The 20,529-nt window shown below is 43.4% G+C and overlaps 1 protein-coding gene across 1 annotated transcript in view; it reads left to right on the forward strand.

Annotated features, from left to right (window-relative positions):
- kcnd3 (potassium voltage-gated channel, Shal-related subfamily, member 3) overlaps positions 1 to 20,529 on the forward strand; it is a 106,407-nt gene that overhangs the window by 81,969 nt on the left and 3,909 nt on the right. Inside the window, exons 4-5 of the mRNA XM_079175388.1 lie at positions 8,688 to 8,856; positions 20,218 to 20,319. Coding sequence (XP_079031514.1) covers positions 8,688 to 8,856; positions 20,218 to 20,319 — 271 coding nt within the window. The remainder of the gene's footprint in view (positions 1 to 8,687; positions 8,857 to 20,217; positions 20,320 to 20,529) is intronic.

Raw genomic sequence — 20,529 nt, forward strand, 5'->3', positions numbered from 1 at the left:
TTAAGCTCTGGTCTTGGTCTTGACTTGGTCTCGGCTCAGGTGGTCTTGACGAGAACACTGCCGTCTCCTGCTGTAGATAATAGGGGTGTTTAACTGAGCGTTACACGGAGGAGACATTTTTCTGTGAATTCATAGGTCAAGTATTTTACAGTTTTACTTGGCACAGCTCCCATCTTTCACATTCAAAGAGCAGCTTTCCACACAGAGGCTGCACACTGAATACATCACGCTACCCGTTGTGTGGAAACCACATTCATGAGATTTACTGTTTATGTCTTCAGCCTTGGCTTCTGAATGGGTCGTTTGATTGGTGGGAGGCCGGCTGACGTCTGACGTCATTTGTTTTTTGTACCAAACCGATTTTAAGAGCCTCAAATATCCCCGTTTCCTCCACTCACACCGTCCATCTCAACTTCACTTTGTTTGAAAGTTCAAGAACTCTTGCAGAGCTGAAATTCTACAATCTGTAGTAATATTGATTAGTAACGTGAAAACCCATCACACTTTGTCCTGATGAACACTCTCACTGGAAACGTTAAGAGGTAATAGCAGGACAAAAAAACCTCAACGCCACTAAATTTGATCAACATTTCTAGATCAAGTTCTTCTGTAATGAGCATTTCATGAAGACTGCACGGTTTGGATCTTCCTTTTTAATTAAGGCTGATGAAGCAGGACTCTCCAAATGAGACATCCTGGTTCTCAGACAGGATAACTGCTATTGGACCTTCTGAACTTTCACAATGAGCACACTTGTAACGTAGGTCTATGCCTACTTTCTAATCCTGTGGAGAACCTGCACCTCCTGAAAAACATGACTTTGCTCCCTTTGTTTGGACGCCATTAATAAATCAGTAGGGATGCACCTCTGGATCAATACCTCTACCCATGTTTAAAATACAGATGTATCTTTGATTTTGCTGTTATTTGTTTCCCTTTTGTGAAAGTCGTACAGCAAGTCATTACACTGTGATTGCATGAGCACAAATTCAAAGATGCAAGTTTATGACCCGACTGTTGATACACCGCTCCCGTCCTCACGCCAGTGCAGCCGGTGGCTCCCGCTCTGAATCAGCAGCTGGTTATTGTTGTCCGAGACGACCACAAATGACCAACACAACAGTTAGACGGCGCAAAACCGACGCAACACATGCAGATAAATCACTTTCATCGGCTAATGTCTTATTTGCCGAGTGGCCGATGGCCGTCAACGGGCAAAGACACCGGTGCCGATGCTCGGCCGATAAATCGACGCATCCCTATAAATAGGGCGTTAATCGAGCCCCACATATCAGGACCACTATCAGAGTTCATGGCCCAATCCCAATCTCCTCCCTCACGGAGGACTAAACCCTCACGGACTTTGCAGGAACGCGCCTCTAAGTCTGTGAGGGTTTCGTTCTCGCCTACTGTCAAACCCTCGAGTGTGTGCGTCGCTCTCTCAAAAGACATTTTGAGGCCTTTGTGAACACTTTCCGTAAATCCACATTTTCTGCAGACTTCGCCCAAGGGGATTACCCACAATTCACAGCAATGTGACATTAAACAGGGGGTTACCAGTGGAACAGAAACATTAGGGATTAAAGATGGAACATAAAAACACATGAAATCAGAGATTATATCACACAGTATAAGGATAAAGAGGTTTCTATTGTCATTGTAGCCCTCAGCCCGCCAGCAGCATAAACAAGATACAAACGTCTATTTTCTTATTTCATTTTATAATTACCTCTCATCTCGTGAGGAAAGAGCCTGGAAGACGTGTTCTGTCCCTTTCGTATTTACTTCAGGACCCTCACGGTCTCTCACACTGAAACCATTCAACAGGTGACGTCAGTTAAGTCCCCGAGGGTTCAGGGTTCTTAGGGCCTTAGGGGGGGGCACTGGGATCAGGCCTAAATGTCTGTGTTGAGTTGTCTTAAGGGAGAGCTGAGATTATAATAGCTCCAGACTATCTGATTTAATGAAGACCTATTAAACCAAAACACATCCGAACCCTCTTCATGTTAGCGTTGACGCTATCTGGCTCTGGGTTGGTTATCTCGTGCTCTTGCTTCCTCCTCTTCCTTCCTTCTCCTCTTTATCCGTCTACCTGTCTACCTCCTCCTCCTTCTTTCTTTTCCCGCGGTGACGTTTGTGTGTGTGTGTGTGTGGGGGGGGGGGGGGGGTCGATTACGGATGGTCGTCCCCGAAGAGCCCGCGTATCATCACAGTTACTTCCATCGGAGTGACTGGCCATGAAATGTCAGATGAGACCACAGATGGATGGACGGTTGAGGGTTAACGGCCTGGAGAGACAATCTTTCACTCTGCTGAACCCCAAAAGAGCTTCGTTGGCCCGTGACAGCTTGCCGGATGAAAATGGAAGTCCGCTACTTACGGATGTTTGTTTTTCATGAGGCATCATCATTTATGGCCCATGGTAACAGTTGTATTTGTCAGCTGTGAATATGACTGGAGAAACATGCCGAGATGACTTTTCTCCGTCTATGTCTCAATAAATTCAGCGGCATTTGATGTTTTAGCGGCGTAGCACTTTGGAGTGTGGGGCAGCATTGACATATGTAATGCGGTTGAGGGATAATTCATTGTTATCATTTATTAACATAAGTTGTATTTCTTTCACATATCTTCCTGGTGTAATGTATAACTGGAACAATACATCTGATGTGATTTTGTGATGTGCATTTACCACATCCTGATACTGAAACACAGCTTTAGGTATTAAGAGTAACAGTCAATAATAGCTGATTTAAAAAATGCATTTTTAGGGACTTTAAGGCTTTAACTTGGACTAGAAACTAAAGCTGTGACCAACTCCCTTTTTAAGCCGAACACTTGAAGCCTTCTAAGTTACTTCACAGACATACGGACGCTAACATAGAATCTAGAGGTTTTTACTGACATGTTTTGTATCAGAGAACACAAACGTTAACATTTTTAATGAGAGACGAGGGAACAGGAAGTGTAACAGGAACAGGAAGTGTAACAGGAAGTGTAGCAATGCTGACTCACTTCCTGGTTGTAGGACTCATTCCTGCTACAGTAGCTGTCCGTGGTGCTGAAGCGTCTCAGCGTCCGAAAACTACAGACGCTGATGAACAAAACAAACTAATGCAGGTTTTGAAATTGGCAAAAAGTAAATAAATAGTTCCCTAAATACAAATTATTTTTCGTTTATATTTTATGCATTTTTTTTTTTTTTTTTTTTTATTTTAAATCTAACAGATCATTTCTTTAAATATCGGGATCCCGCTCTGTTAAGGTGGTACAACACGTAAACCATGTAAACCACCGTTGGTGTTTCGTTTTCACCTCTTTACTTATGATTTCATTAAACGTATTTTTTTCTTTTACTTACAGAATGATCTCGGGCAGATAATAATTTAGATGATATTTAAATCACACCCTCTAAACTAAAAACAAATCTGCTTTGAATTGAGATCAAACATCATCACTGAGCTTGTTTACAACATATCTAATCACAGCTGATGCATTGAGCTTCTATATACATGTGTTGTGTATGTTTAATGTCTCTAATGGGAGTTAGTTACATGTTCCATTCTTTATTACACTGCCTCCTCCACTGATTTCAGTCCTCCAGTCCATCGCGAGGGATTGTGGTCCGAACAGAATCACTTAGGGTGAAGAGAACTGAGAGAAATTGCAGATAATTCCTCCGGGATTTGGTTTGCTGAAAAATCCGACCTCTCAATCCTTCATGAAAGTGGTTTATGATCCACAAAGTAAAACAACAACAATCATATTTGTGACTCAGCGGTTCATCTCAAGCTTCTTGTGCAGATGTTGTTTATAAAAAAAGACTAATAATTTATATTTTACAAAAGCGTGTATTTATATCATTCGCCATCATCGCAAATCTGTGTCCGTCAGCCCTCCGGCCGTCTCTGACGATGAGTCCATTCATCACATAACAACCACGAGAAAACTCAGTCCCACTCAATACCCCCCCCCCCCCCCCCCCCCCCCCAATCCATCATGCTCCCGAGGCTTTATTACCTTTAATGTAACCCGCAGAGACCCGGCCCTCCTTCAGTGGCATGTGACAACCCTGACCGAGGACTGACCTGCCCATCTCACCTTAGTGCTTGTTGTGTGTGTGTGTGTGTGTGTGTGTGTGTGTGTGTGTGTGCACCAGTGTTTGAGGGTAGACATAGAGAGATGGGACCGATCCGATGATGTAATCACGTATCGGTTATCCATAGAACTATGTAATGATGGTGGAGAATGTCCCTCCAGGCTGAATTACAGCTGCAAAGAAGCTAGCTAGCTACGTTAGCATTGTTAGCAGGAGGGCGAGTGGCTGGTCTGAGCCCAGAACAGGAGACACACATGATAAACTCATTACGGCGGCTAAACTACCGGGGGAACATGGACAGCCTGCTGTTTGCTTTAGCCAGGTAGAAAACTCTGCTTCTGAAAAGTGAAGCCTGCATTCTCTCTAGTGTCCACCAGGGGGCGACTCCTCTGGTTGTATAGAAGTCTATGAGAAAATGACTCTACTTCTCTCTTGATTTATTACCTCAGTAAACATTGTAAACATGAGTTTATGGTCTCAATCTCTAGTTTCAAGTCTTCTTCAATACAGCATGATGTTCATTTAGTAAATGATGGTCCAGTTAGAGTCAAACAGACCATAAAGCAGGGGATGCTTTAGGGGCGGGGCTACACGGTGATTGACAGGTCTCTACCACGGTGTTGTCTGGTCTGGGAGTTGTCAGTGTTTTTTGTCTTAAAACTTTAACACTTTTCACAATGTGTTTTCACTTCTTCAAAGTTAATTGTAACATTTTGGTCTGATCTAAAAATGTCTTATTCAGCGTTTTGTTGTACTTAGCTCCACCCTCTTGTGTCATGTCGTCACAGCGATACGTCCACTTCTTGAGTTCAGTGACGGTCAGATTAGAGTGTTTTTAGTATATATATATTTATTTATCCACACAGTTCTTGTTCTCTTCGTTTCAAATATTCCCTTTGTAAAAGCTTATGAAGGAGTTGTCAATTTTACACTGCAATCCTATTTAAAAAGATTATTTTTCTCTTTTGAATTCGTGTGTGTACGTCCACTAGCAGTTGATAATTGCTGCGCACTTGATTCGGTGACGTTATCCAAAGCAGTTTGCACTCCTTCACTTGCACCCACACCTTTGTATGCAAAGCTGAATTAACCTGCAGTTCAAACCATTTGCTTTGGAGTGCATTTCAATTTAATGCAAAACTGAAATGTAAATTTAATGCAAAAAAAAAAAAGGGCTCTGCTATCGAAAAAACGATCTGTGCATCTCTAATAATATTCTCCTCCAGTCTACTTTACTTCATCCTCCTCTTTCTCAGACATCCACACCTTCAGTGACGCCTTGCAGAGTTAGAAATGCACCTTTTCTTCACACACCACCTATTACATGCAGCTTTTCTTGTTTCTTTAATGTGTGCGAGCCCAGTTGTGTCTGTGTCAGAGACGCTATCATGCTATCATCATAGAGTTAGACAGAGACTGGCCTCCATCCTCCATCTGATAGGATCCCATTAAAGCAGACGCTCACAGATGAGTAATGATTAGCTCGTCATTCCTCCTAATGGAAGATGAAATGCTGTTGTTGCCTAATTTGGGTAGAAGCCCGTTAAGGTTCTCTGTGAGTACACACTCCACTGTGTGTGGGCAGAGCTCTGCTGTCCTGATGAGAGAAACCAGCCTCCACTTAAATGGCTTCATGTTGGGCTGAAATCTGTGACTAATGAGGACGAGCTTTCCAAATGAGCTTTTTGTTTTCTGTGTGTGTGTGTGTGTGTGTGTGTGTGTGTGTGTGTGTGTGTGTGTGTGTGTGTGTGTGTGTGTGTGTGTGTGTGTGTGTGTGTGTGTGTGTGTGTGTGTGTGTGTGTTACCATTCTGCTTTCTTCTTTACTATCTTTATCCAACCGACTGTGACAGAAATGCTTCATTAGATCATAAAAACGAATATCGTGAGCACAACTTTTTAAGTAGATTATTGTTCATAATTCATCTTTGGAACCGTTTGCCGAGTCCTCAATTAACAACCAGCGCTAATGTCTGTGATCCGTCAAACAGGAAGTGTTTCATGACAGAAACGTGTTCTCTGGATATCTACAAGAACATTCTAAAAGGATACAACTCTAAAGGGTCAGTTCAGCCCAAAATCAGAGTTCACTGAGCAGAGCCTGAAGGCATCATGATGTAACTGAACCTCGTTGGTTAGCCGTTAGCGGTGCTGCTAACGTTACTAGCTCTCCTCCTGTTGGTCTAAACACTGATTGGTTGTTTACAATGAAACATGATCAGAGATCAGAGACTAGAAACACAATAAAACTTTATTTACACTCTGATGGTTAACGTTGAACTGTGTCATTAATGCAGCTTGTGGTGGTCAAAGCACAGAGCTTGTTGTTCATGTAGGAACTATTTTCTTTCAACCGTGGTTCCATGTGGCAGAGCAGAGTCCCGTTATATCAGAGAGAAGTCGTCTCTATATGGATCATATCTCCAACACATTAACCTAGACTGATGAATAGAGCTACAGGTCAGAGGAAGAACACGTGTTTTTGAATTGTGGGGTGAACTGTCCCTTTAAGATATTTATCGGTTCTTCTAAGTGTTTAATGTCATTACATACAGAGTAACAGCTGCAGAAATGTATGAATATTTCTGTTTTTAATAATTACAGCAACATGTTCAGTCTGGTGAGTTTGTGTGTGTGGGTGTGTGTGTGTGTGTGTGTGTGTGTGTGTGTGTGTGTGTGTGTGTGCATTGCAGCATTAACATGTGGACTGATTAGTTGTGTACTCTGCCAAGTCTACAGGGAGCTTTAATATACATGACAGATGCATCATGGGACCAGAGCCAAATGCCGTTTCATTCGTGTGTTAATAATATAATCCTTCATGCAATAACGAGTAAGATCAGTGGAAACGAGGAATGTTTAGATAGAAATGAAACCACACGGCGCTACATGTTCCCGTTAGCATGCAGTCGGTTACCAGCTATCAGCTTCACCTGGCTTCAAGGAAGAGAGTCTAATCTAATATTCCTGTAATAAATCCACCTTCATGAAGGTTTAATGTTCATTCATATTGTTCAAACAGTCTGCGGTGCCGTGGGGCTGTTTCTAATATTTTGTCCACCCTGTTTAAATCAACGCTGAATCTTAGGAGCACATCTCATTATGAGCTCATATGAACAGAAGCTGACCGTAAAGGTGAATCAGCGTCTCTGAAGCAGCTTCAACTCAAACCCAACATCACCACCGTCCCGAGGGAAGCGTCCCGTTCAGAACGCAGCGACTCAGCACAGCGTCAGGCCTGAAGCATGAAAACACTTCAGTAAAAGTATCCACCTTTTATCAGCTTAATGAACTAAAAGTATAAAAGAAACAGTAAAAGATGCGCTCCCTCATGTTAAAGTAGTTTATATTATACTATTGGGTTATTACTGATGCATTGAAAAAGCATTTTAATGTTTTATTTAACTGTTGTAGAAAGAGAAGAAAACATTAAAACTATTTCATCATGAGTCATGAGTCATGACCTTCAGGATTATTGTGATCAAATAAAATAAATAAATCAAATTTCATTCATTTTTCCTACTCAAACAAGTGTGATGTAATATGGATTAATTATTGACAGAACGACCCGTCGAGCAGCTTTAATGAATAGATTTGTTTATAAACGATAACATCGAACGTCGCTACCAAACCAGAAATAATCACAATCAATGAATGGAGATTGATTTTCATAGTATTGAATTATTGTTATGTTACATAAAAAGTAGCGTCTCATGGAACTGAAACACTGTATCAAATCAAAAGTCACGTTTAATAACGTTATTGAGCTGTAGCCTCCAGACAAAGTTAACACCGTTAGAAGTTATGAACGACATGGGTTTTATTTTATTTCTTCAATTTTATTTTATTTTTACATATATATATATATATATATATATATATATACATATATATTCATATCTATGTACATGTATTTATTCATTGTATTTTATTTTTACGTATATCTCTATTTATGTCTACGTACATTTATGTGTTTGTATTTATTTAGATTCTAATAAATTCAGCAGAACTTCTTGTTTAGCTGGAAAAACTGGAACAAACCTTTTTACTCATGAATAAGAAATGAAGACTATTAGACATACAGGTTGCTTTTCCCACTGAACTCTTTGAGCTTTTGAATGTATCCTCCTCCGTCTTCTCCTTCTACTGTTGATTCCCACACACTGGGAATATAATTATTGTAAGTGTGTTGTCTGTCTCTGAAGTCAAGACAAGATTGCTTTTGACTTGCAAATATTTCAGATTGAATTGGGCTAAATGAGGTTTGGGGAGCGTCGCTGGCATTCAGCAGGTTCTCATCTTTCTCTTCTGTAAAGGTTAATAGTCTCTGCTCTCTCGCTCTCTCTCTCTCTCTCTCTCGCTCTCTCTCTCTCTCTCTCTCTCTCTGGGTGAGAGAATCAACAGGTCGGTTTATTCTGGTGGAGATGGAAACGTGCAGGTGTACAACACGGATGAAAGTGTTGTACAAGAGTAATCAACGGGCAGCTAGTGTGTGTGTGTGTGTGTGTGTGTGTGTGTTGAAGGTTGAGCTACCAGCGAGCGATGTCATTAAAAGCATCATAAGACTAAATGTTTCCTCCCCTCTCACAGGTACGGAGACATGGTCCCTAAGACGATCGCGGGGAAGATCTTCGGCTCCATCTGCTCTCTGAGCGGGGTGCTGGTGATCGCGCTGCCCGTCCCTGTCATCGTGTCCAACTTCAGCCGCATCTACCACCAGAACCAGAGAGCAGACAAGCGGCGGGCGCAGAAAGTACAGGTGAGCACACGTTTATTTAACTTCCATTCAGCCGGGCCTCGAGGAGGGTCGGACCTCCAGACGCCCAGACTGTGACGTCTGGACTCTGCAGGGTTCTCGTCTTCCCCAGAGTCGAATGACGACAACGCACACTGACTTACGTTCACATGAGCAGCAGGTGTGTGATGCATAGTCAGTACACGTTCCCGTCTCCGCTGACATGCATCCCTGAACCCTGACCTTCCTGTGTTCTCTTTGCTCTGCATATAAACAGCTAGAGTCAGACAGTACTGATGCTTAATCATTTTCAAGGTTAGCCTAGCGTAGCTCAGGTCTGGGATTTGAAAGGGATCAAGAGGTCTACATTGACTGCATGTTGTGATTTCCATACATACAATATATATATATGTAAACTTACATTATAACATTAAACGACATACATTTCCGGTTTACATATTGAAGGCTAATATAAGGATCTTTAGCTCCACTTTATAATATCGGTTTATAAGCAGTGTCGTATTCTACAGTGTTGTTTTTTGTTTGTTGTTTATTATTGAATTGTATCGTGACAACATCGTATCAACATCGTATCAACATCGTATCAACATCGTATCGTGACAACATTGTATCGTGATAACATCGTATCAACATCGTATCGTGACAACATTGTATCGTGATAACATCGTATCAACATCGTGACGACATTGTATCAACATCGTATCAACATCGTGACGACATTGTATCAACATCGTATCAACATCGTATCAACATCGTATCATGATAGCATCGTATTGTGACTTCAGTATCTTGATAATATTGTATTGTGACTTCAGTATTGTGGTAATATCGTATCATGGGGCCTGTGTTGATTCCCATCACCACTAAAAAATGCTAAAATATCTCGTCAAAGAAGTGATTTTCAGTTGTTTTCCGTCTTCAAATGGTTTTCTCCGTGGTTTGATTAAAGTGTAGAGATACAGACACACTTTTGTAAATGGATTATTTAAACCGGTGTTTAACCTGTGGGGGAGTTAAAGATCCGATCTCTCTTTGGGTAAGTAGCTGAGACCTTTAGACCTTTTTAAAGAACCGTGTCCGTGAGCAGCGTCGGCTGGCGCCGCACAAACAGAACCGGGCTGGTAATCCTAGCTGGAGGGTCTGACAGCTCTGGTTCTCCTGAGATAGATAGCAGTGTGTTTGTTTGGAGCTGGCAGACACTGACACACATTCTCAGAGTCCATCCCTCTCTCGCATCACTTTCCTTCACACCTCCTCCTTGCAAGGCTTTTTTTTTTTTGTTAGTTTCTTCTCCGCTGACTTTCTCTCCTCCCGTCTCTCGCCCTCTCTGTGATTACCGACTGTAGCCTGACCGCTGTCCAGTCTTAACTAACCGTGACCTCGTCCGCCCCGTGCAAAACGCTGGCGTGACGCAACCAAGTGTTCGGGGACGCCAAAAGACACACCAAGGGGAAATTACCTAGATTAAAAAACAGGGAGGCAGTGGGGGAGAGTATATGGGGGAGAGCTGGAGGCGACGTGTGTCCTGATGCTGTGTTCTTTTCCTGAAATAGCGATCACCCAGATGAGGTGCTGGCTGGGAGGACGGCGCGTGTCCGTCCGTCCGTCTGCATCGGTTTAAGTGCACAAATCCACTTCCTGTTTCAGTTTAGGCCTGACCTTGGTCCTCTGTCCCGCCTCCTCTGAGCCGCAGTGTGACCGACACCTCCGCCAAACCCGATCGGCGCATCAACCAGAACTTAAACGAGTCCTTCAGACACTCGTACGCCTCCCCGGCCCGCCCCATCTCTGTTTCCTGACAGCGTGACTCAAACGTCTCATCGTCGCCTTCATCATAATATTCCACCTGGACGCCTCGGTCCTTGAGAGCGTTATCGTGGTCGGCAAATCAAGTGCCAAGTATGATAATAGGTTTAGCAAATGTAACGTTTGAATTAGAGCGTTTAGGAACGTGTGCGTATACTTTACAGCATCTCATCGTCTTTAATTAGCCGGCAGGATTAAGTGTTGCTGAGCATCTAAGCTCGTGTGCTTAAGATCAAGCGTATCAGAGTATGTCTTGAATTTAAATAGTTTGCTTTAGTTGTAGATGCTCCGCAAATTATTTGATTTCACGTCCCAAACTTTTAGCCACGCTAGCAGCAAAGTGCGTTTGTCCAGACGGAGATATCTGGAGATGCACCAATTGATCGGCTGCTGATTGAAACCTGGTTGGTTGTCAACTGATCGGCCGACGAGTTTCATGTTCTCAATTTTCTTGCTGGTCACATCTTCACATGTGTGCCGCCATCGCTGCTGCATGATAGTTTTACGCAACACACACAAGTTTTTAGTGAATAAAGAAGGCATATAGTTCATAATTTGTCCGAAATAAGCCGTGGAGGAACAACTTAACTTCATCAGACACTTATTATTTTGTAATTCATTCCCATAATGCTGCTCAGAGTCCTCACAGTGCATCTTTTTGTGGTTTATGGTATTGTACAGTGTCGTTCTGCACTAAAGACATGATTGAGTTCTCTCTACTTCTGGTCATGATTGTTCTGTTTCTGTAGATGCTAAACATCAGCATGCTAACATTAGCATTTAGCTCACAGAGCCACTAGCATGGCTGTAGACTCTTTTGGTTTTACTGCATTTTAAAAAACAACTGCTTCTGTGACGCGCCTCAGCTCGTTACACGTTACATCACATTAATTTAATGTTCTTTGATTCTTGCTTGCAGTCGACGGTCTCTCGCACTATAAAGGACGGTAACTCCGGTGTAGCGGGTGTGTGATTGAGCCATTACCATCGTACGGTCCACTCTTTCACCGCTAATGACAACTGGAGATCTTTAATGTCCCGCCCAAGTCATGAATTACTCAGCCATGCCATTTCCTTCAATCCCCCATTACTACCGTCTGCATAACATGTAGTGTTCTTTAATGCTCTGTAACCTTAATGACATGTGGCCTCGCCCATTAGGCCGACCGCTTAGCGAGTTCCGCCGGTCATTTACCGAAGCAAAGAGTCATTTCATCAGCGTTTTTATCACCGGCGCGCCGTTATATTTCACGGGAAGAAATCCATTCTTCTCCCAGACCGTTTCTTAGAATAAGGCTGTGTTTAATTGAGAGTAGAAATGGGACGGCCGCTGACGATTGCCTCTCAGAGTGCTTTAAGGCCTGCAGACAGGAGGAGGAACGAGGAACGAGGAAGCCAGTAGAGTACAGACCTCGCTGTAATGTTTCTGTGTGAGATAGATGGATGGATAGATACCGACGGACGGACGGAGGGACGGACAGATAGATAGATAGATGGATAGATGGATGGATGGATAGATAGATGGATAGATGGATGGATAGATGGATGGATGGATGGATAGATACTTTATTAATCCTGCAAGGGGAAATGTTTTCACTGCAGCAGCATTTATAGATAAAAAGGTAAAACTAAAAATATAACAGAGTAAAAAATATTAAGTATAAAAATGCACAATATATACAATGAAATAGAATAATTTAAAATGAACTAACTAAACAATAGTGCAAAGACGTGTTTGTCTCTCGTCCGTCTCACACAACAGATCGTTTGTATTGATGGGTGTCTTGAGGCTGACCATCACTTTTGTGAGATTTTAAGCCGGGCTAAAAGTTTACATGTCATTAATCACAATATGTACGTTTTAATATGTTATGTGACAAAGTAACCATTTAAATTCAGTTTATCCAAAATGACGCCTGTTTGGAAATTTGCTGCAACATTTTCTGAGATGTTGTCGTCAGCTGTTGCCCCCGGGGGGATATTTATTTATATTACGGACATTTCTGTTATTTATATATTTTTATTAATATGCCAGTATTGGAGCGCCTCGGGCCCTGTGTCCACATCGCGCCATTTCCTGGCAGAAAACAGCCGCGGGGCGCTGGGTTCTGCTTCATCCGAGCGTTTCAACGACAAACCGCTCCGAGCGTTTGTTTCTATGACAAACTTCTCTTGACAACGTTCCACCACTCAAACGTTGAATAAAAGGACCACTGAACACAACCTATAGATGAGCTCGCCATCGGCCACGAGAGACGAGGCGTACGGTACTTTTTACTGACGTCACCGGCGCTTTTCTGAAAAAGTTGAGAGATTTTTCCGAGCGCTCGGAGCGGCCGCAAGAAAAGGGCGGGAAAAAAGACGCTGAGTGCGGCGCCTTTTTCTCTCTCTTGTGGGATTAATAAAGTAACTATCTTTCTCTCTTATTGAGAAGAAATAAAATATATATATATTAATGCATTTTCTTTGTTTTCCCTGTTGTACCAAAAACCACGACCCAAAAACCGAGCTCCACACCGACCCGTGAATTCTGTGTAGCATTTCCTCCTTTCTTCTTCTCTTCTTTTCTCTCTCTCCGCGCATGCTTTTCCTCCGCCTCCCCCTCTTTCACATCCATCTTCATTCAGGCCTAATTGTTAGCTGTTCTGGGATCCCATTACAATTAGCCATCCATCTGGGTGGTGGTAGATAGACAGCTCCGCAGGAAGACGATGCCTCTGGATGCCGCGTGGCAAAGAGAAACATGGATTCTCTATTCCGCCTCCTTATAGTCGTCACTGTCACTGAGTTTTAAGTCCTGTTTCTACGCGTGAACCCATAAAGAGATCTGACAAAAAAAATGTCCAATCCGCACGGAGGTTACTCGACAGTCGCTCCTTATTTGCATAGAAGGTAATAATATCCTCAGGTCTCATCACACATTCTGAACAGTACACCTGAAAAGAGGGCACGATTTAAATAGAGAACCACAAAAGGGCAAGTGATACGGAAGGAATTCAAAAAAGAGGAGGTCATGAATTTAAATGAGCTTGACTTTTAGGTCGACTCAGACGGAATTGAGCCACCGGTTTACTGGGATAAATGGAAACGACTGCTTTTACTGTCTGACTCAGATATACAAGTAGAAGATAAAACAAAAGCGAGTTATTTAAGATAATGTGTTCTCGTACTTCTTCCTCCATTTTCTCTGAGGTACAAGTCAGAGGAGAGAAAAGCATGATGTGAATCAATCTGGAGTAAGAATATGATACAGAAATCCATATAAAAATGTACAACTTAACGTATTCTGGTCACCACGTCTTCGTGGTTTTTTAATTTTATTTTAAGGATGTTGTGAATTTAATTGGCATATTTTAGCAACACAAATTGTTCAGTTTAGTAGCTTTTAGGAATGTGTAACAGCTGCCTCGGGGTCTTTATGCAGCTCGTTAACCTTATCTGACTTGTTTTAGACGTTTGATTTCAATAGCCGAACTTACTTACAAATAAAGTTTGTTTAATCACATAAAATCAACAGAGATTTGGATTTAAACAAAAAACAAAAACAAAAAAATTATTAATATTTTAATTTTACTTTGTTATTGTCATTTATCAGGGTTATTTGCATTAAAACACATAATTCAAATGATTAGCAAATACACATGTATTTTTATTTCAATATTTGCTTTGATTAAAACGTTTTTTGGAGCGGCATTAGTAGCTTTAATGATGTACTAAAAGCTGGTGTTACATTAAAGCGTGATGGGAATGAATTATAATGAGATACATGTCTGATTAATGTAGTTGTTCCAGGTGTTGCTATGCTGTTAGCTCCGTTATTTAGCCAAGCAGGACTGTGCTGCTAACCGCTAACAGCTAACGTTAGCTCTCCTCTTTCCAATTAAAACAAATGTGTTGTTCGCAAAGCAGCATTATCAGATACTTTCGACAACAATATATCAATATTTATAATGTTGTACAACTACTGACACTGCTAGATTTGTTATGTCCTCTGCTGATTTTCAACCGCAGGACTTTAAGCATTATAAAGTCCTTTTTTCCGCTGGTGTTTGTGAATGAACCGTCGGGTAAGATGGAGCAGAACAAGCAGCCTTCTGTGGTGTAACAGGAACAAGTTTAAAACAAATCATTCACAGAAGTCAGTGCAGTTTAGAGGGTTTGATGAATCAGACAAAGAACAGAATATAAAGAAGTCATTTTCTGTGCCTTGAAATATGCCTCATTTAAGCAAACGTGTTGTTATTGATAAATTCATTCCAAGTTTCTTCCATGATTTGACAATTTGTTTTTTTACCTTCAAACAACAGATCTTGTAAAACTACTCACGAATATTCCCCCACAGAGACGAACGCAGCTTTAGCAGAGTTAGACAGTTATGAATCGTTCTTTTATGAAAATGGATCAACGGTTCATCATAAATCCTGCTTCAGCTGTCAGCAGCAGAATCTATACGGCACATATCTCTCATTGTTTGTTTCCCATTATTGTTCCTGTGTCTGTGAAAATTCCCTTTCTATCACTTTACTGCCTCGTCTGTTTCCCGCCACGACTGGAAATCGTTCTCCGGTTGGACCGGTTGTTGTCCTCAAACTTGACATTACTGTCTGTCGCGGTTCTTGAGCATTACATCGGCTCGGGGCTGACGAGGCAGGAACAGAACAAAACTAGAAAGGGTTGCACTGAGTAGAGTGCAGATCTCCATCAGGTGTATCTGCAATGAATTCAACCCACTGCAGCACGCAAGGCGTCGTGAAACACTTCATTCAAACCCAAAAACAAGCAGCAAAGTATGCAGGAAATCAGCTCAATGTTATGGTATAATTTGTATAATTTTATATAATCTTGCCACAAAGCACAGCAGAGGCTAAGTGTCAGTGAGGTACTCAGCAGAGTGTGTAATAGTAGTTCAGTTAGCTGTTAGCCAAACACGCCATACAAAACAAATAAAAGTGAGCAAACTAAAATCCGGTGAACACAACCAGCGGCGATGTATGCAGCCGATCAGCTCGAAGTAAAACATTTCATATAGTTTGCAAAAAATAACTCGCTATGCTGTCTGCCCGCTTGGCAGCGGCCGAGTTGAGGCGAGGTACTCAGCAGAGTGTGTACGAGTGGTTCCGTTAGCTGTTAGCTGTTAGCTGTTAGCCAAACACACCGCATACAGGCGGTTAAGACTAGCGAGTGAGGAGTCTACGTTTCCGTATAAAACAGGCAATAAAAAGGGGTTTTGAAAACGCGTGAGTCACCGAAACCACAAGAAGACCTTGATCCAAACGCGTGATCCTCCTGGAGGAGAAGACAATAACAAGTCCTCCTCCCTCCCTCCCTCTCTTCCTCCCTCCCTCTCTCCAGTCGCTTTAAATCATCTCACTATTGTTTTTAGCCCTCCCTCAGAAGGTTGAAGTCAAAAAGGTGAAGCCGACTTCTGGCTGAGAGTGTTCTGCTGTTCTAGACGATCAATAAAGTCGTCTGCACTTTGGAAGAAGGCAGCCGGAGGAGAGAGTGTTGAGGGGTGTTGACGGAGGACTTCTCTGAGGAGGGTCAAGAGATCTGTTATCAGTTCTGTTCTTTGTGAAAAACACAAACACCATAATAACGTCCTGAACATCAGGCGACACGGCAGCTTGCAGAGCAGAGCCGTACTTTCCTCTATAAAGAGGTAATCCAGGCTTAGCGAAGGTATTTTGTCTCTGAGCGGCGTTAGTCCGAGGTTAAGCTGTCTCTGCTGCAGGGCCACATATCTGTGGGCCTGAAGGGTCGGAGGACTCGATTCCCACTCAATCAATTATTGCCTCCATCGAGTTTCCCGTCTTCACCAACTTCCATATGGATTTTTGTAAAAGTCCGTTTTTTTTTTCTCAAATGACTCTCATTCCCTCTTCTGGTTTGTGTGGCTGTCCCTCTGTGTGTGTGTGTGTGTGTGTGTGTGTGTGTGTGTGTGTGTGTGTGTGTGTGTGTGTGTGTGTGTGTGTGTGTGTGTGTGTGTGTGTGTTATTGTAAAACAAGTAACAGACTTGTTTCCTCGTGGCAGAAATGTCAGCATGTATAAAAGCAACTCTTTAGACGAGCGGCAGCTGCAAAAGAAAATAAAACTCTTCCACAGTTATGTGTGTGTGTGTGTGTGTGTGTGTGTGTGTGTGTGTGTGTGTGTGTGTGTGTGTGTGTGTGTGTGTGTGTGTGTGTGTGTGTGTGTGTGTCAGTGCACACTTCTGCTTCCTTGTCAGATGGCCTCGTCTCCTCTCTCACTTGTGTGGTTCCCAGGCCGGCCTGAGGCGGAACCTTAATCTGGTCTCAGAGCTCGATTGCTCCACTTTTCACTCAGCCAAGACTCTAGAAGTCTTTTTCAACTTTTATTTTCAGCTTTTCAAAAAAGAGAAAAAAAAATGAACTTCCAACAAAACTTCCCGCAACGCTCAGCGGAGCGCGGCGTGTGTGGCGTTTTTTTTCTGATCTTTTCAGGATATATGCCAATTTAGATGCCTCGACTGGCAGAGGACGCTGTTAGAATGAAGCTGGCTCGCGTCCTACAGAATAATCTGTAAAGTGTGACTGATGCTCAGTCCTTCTCTCCGTGGCTGAAAGAAGGGAAACCAAAGACGGGAGAAAAGGTGTTTGGATACGTTTTTTTCATATACAGTGACGTTCAACATCCCTATTGTGATTGGCTGGAAGCTGTTCAAGTGTTCCAGCTGCTGTTATTTGATTTTAAGACCAAACTGAAATCAAACGTGAGTCACATGTCGCGTGTTTTCTTTCTGTTGCAGATGAAGCAACTTGACTTTAACCAGCGCTCATCGTAGCTCCTCCGTCTGCTGCCGAGCGCTTCTATCTGCAGATAATCAGTGACTCTGATTCACCAGATGTTACAGTCACACAAAGCAGAAAACAGACTTGTGCTGTGATTGTAAAGCTACACAGTGTTTACTGAAAGAGTGAAGGCGATAGACGCTGTGTGTGTGTGTGTGTGTGTGTGGGGGGGGGGGGGGGGCCTGATTAGAGGACATTAATATTCTTTTATTTGATGACGTAAATCAGTCCCAAACCGTCGAGCTGGCTGATTTAAAACAGTAGATTGAGTCAGAAATGGCAAATAAATTTGGCAAGAAATGTGAATATTGACAGCAGCATTGATGTGTTTCATCATTTTACAGCTTAAAACATGTTTAAGAGTTCACTCATGTAACAAACGCCTCATGCTGAATCATCTGGCATATATATATATATATTTATTATGTATGAGGGGAAATCCTTTATTTTGTTATTACGATCTCCTATAAACAGAGCGGAGCACCTTCATGTTCCCTCTGCGCGGGTGTGTGACTGACTCCTTGTTGAAGGACTCTTCCTGACGGTATTCTACCGTTAATGAGAAGCCACGGCGTCCTCGACACTCCCGTGTGCTCTCAGCGGTGCCTCGGCAGCACATCCAGGCTCAATCTGTGGGGCCGTGGCTCCGCCTCCGAGCACAGATGAGCCGCCTTTGACCCAAAGGGCCCCGGGAATCTAGATTCAATCTCGTGGGGGACATGTTCTTAACAAACCCCCTTTATTACCCACCGTGCACTGCCTGGCAACCATCGTTTTTCCCCCGGAGAAACAATCCCATCGGCCCGAGCACAATGCCCGGGACATGAAGAGGGTTTATCCTGCAGGGAACGCTGCGCCAGCACAAACGTATAGACACACAGGAGTTAGAGGCTGAGGGCACAAAGGCAGCGAGGAGAGAACTTGTCAAGGAGAGCCGGAGGGAGGGTGAGAGAAGACAAAAAGATAAAAAGATGCAGGGGGGGGAGAGAGAGTCGGGTTCTGTGCTCTAGATGCCGGGTCGGCTGCTGTGCATGCGTGTCCACGTGCGCTCCTGTTTTATCTCCGTCTCTGTTTAGAATACTAAATGTCAGCGTGAGCTACCTGCAGGGTTAACAAACAGCAGCGACGCATTTTTTAAATGAAACTCAAGTGAGGGGATGAGCTCAGATTACCATACATTACCATAACCTCGCTGAGCCAGGTATCGCTCTGCTGGTGTTTGTTTGGAGATTCAGCTTCGCCGGCCTGTGTGAGAAAACACACATCCACACACTCAATTAACCCCCCAGCGGTGCACGGGGCCCCCGTACTAAACCAGCTCTCTGCTCATCACTTACACAGTTCACATGATCCTCCTACCAATTCCCCCTCAATGAATCCGTCACGCTGTGTTTAAAATGCAGAAGGCAAAGCAACACACACACACACACACACACACACACACGTAGCTGCAGCCAGCCGACACCCGGCTCTTGACTTTGACGGGGAAATGGCCGGCCTTTGAGAAGTGAGTGACTCAGATTACACCATCGTGTGAGAGCAGTTGTTCTGGTCACTGAGAGATTTATTGAGTCTTTTCACACACGTTCATTATACACGGTGCGTTTCAGGGGAAGAGCAAAAAAACCGGTACGTTGGAGTACAATCCTTCCACTGTGTCGAAAAAACTACAGACGCTTTCAGGATTCACTCCACGGAACCTGAATGATCCCGTTCCTCCCGTCGTATTCCTTCTCTGCTTCTTGTTCATCATCGATAGCGAGGGAGGAGAGGAGGCTGAACCGTGCACTAACCGTCTGATGACAAACGCTGCATTTAAAGCCGACGCTACCGATGTAAAGCATTACGAGCCGGGACGAAAAACGCTGACATAGCAGCACAGAAACAGTCCAAACAAGACTCAGCAGAGTGCAGATCTCCACCCCAGGTGTGTCTGCAACAACCCATCCCCCCCCCCCCCCCCCCCCGCTGTGTGATTGAATGAATTGAACTCACGATTGGCTAATGAAACACACTTCATTCAAACTCTATAATAAGCAGCGATAGATGCAGACGAGTGGCTCGAAGTCTATAAGACGCGTCGTACAATCTCACCAAAGTCAAACTCTCCGAGCTGTTTGCCGACGCAGCAGCGACTGAGTTGCAGCGACGTACTCAGCAGAGAGTGTCCTGGTGGTTCTGTTAGCTGTTAGCCAAACACACCGTGTGAGCTGCAGATTAAAGTATAAAACAGGCAATAAAAAGTGTTTTGTACCCAGAGTCTGATGCAGTTTGCTGCAGCAGAATGGGGAGATTAGCTGTGGACAGACACACAGGTGCACATTCACTCACTCACTCACTCACTCACTCACTCACTCACTCAAAGGTCACACGCGATCGATCACGTGATCCTCCCGGCGAAGATAATACATTGCAATCAATATTTTAAATGCATGTTTGGTAGCTTAATAGCTGCTTAATTTGTGCAGAATTGGGTCCTTGGCTTCCTCTCGCTCTCTGATTTCTAACCCAAAAAGAATGTGTTATCGTGCAGTTCTCCATAAATCATTCATGCCTATCACAGGAGATCAGAGCGGATTCTATCACAGGAGATCAGAGCGAATGCTTCAGTAGCACATGTTTAATTAGCTCCAGAGATATCGAGCATGAGAAAAGAGCTGTAGCTACTAATAAGTGGGATGTGTCAGGTGATAACCCGCTCGTTCTGAGGTAAGACGTCTAAACTAAGGCGGCTTTTTTCTTTGGTTGCAGAAAGCCCGACTGGCCAGGATACGAATAGCGAAGGAGGGAACCTCCAACGCCTTCCTCCACAGCAAGCGGAACGGCCTGTTCAACGAAGCGCTGGAGTTCACGGTAAGACCAGCATCACCCAGCATCACCCAGCATCACCCAGCATCACCCAGCATCACCCAGCATCACCCAGCATCACCCAGCATCACCCAGCATCACCCAGCATCACCCAGCATCACCCAGACACATGTCACATATCTACATCTGTACGCAGGAAGCCTCGGAAAAACACGTTTTTAAGTCTCTGGATTCAGGCCATTGCTTGCCCCTCCC

This window comes from Pholis gunnellus (assembly GCF_910591455.1).
Source record: "Pholis gunnellus genome assembly, chromosome: 2".
Taxonomy (NCBI): Eukaryota; Metazoa; Chordata; class Actinopteri; order Perciformes; family Pholidae; genus Pholis; species Pholis gunnellus.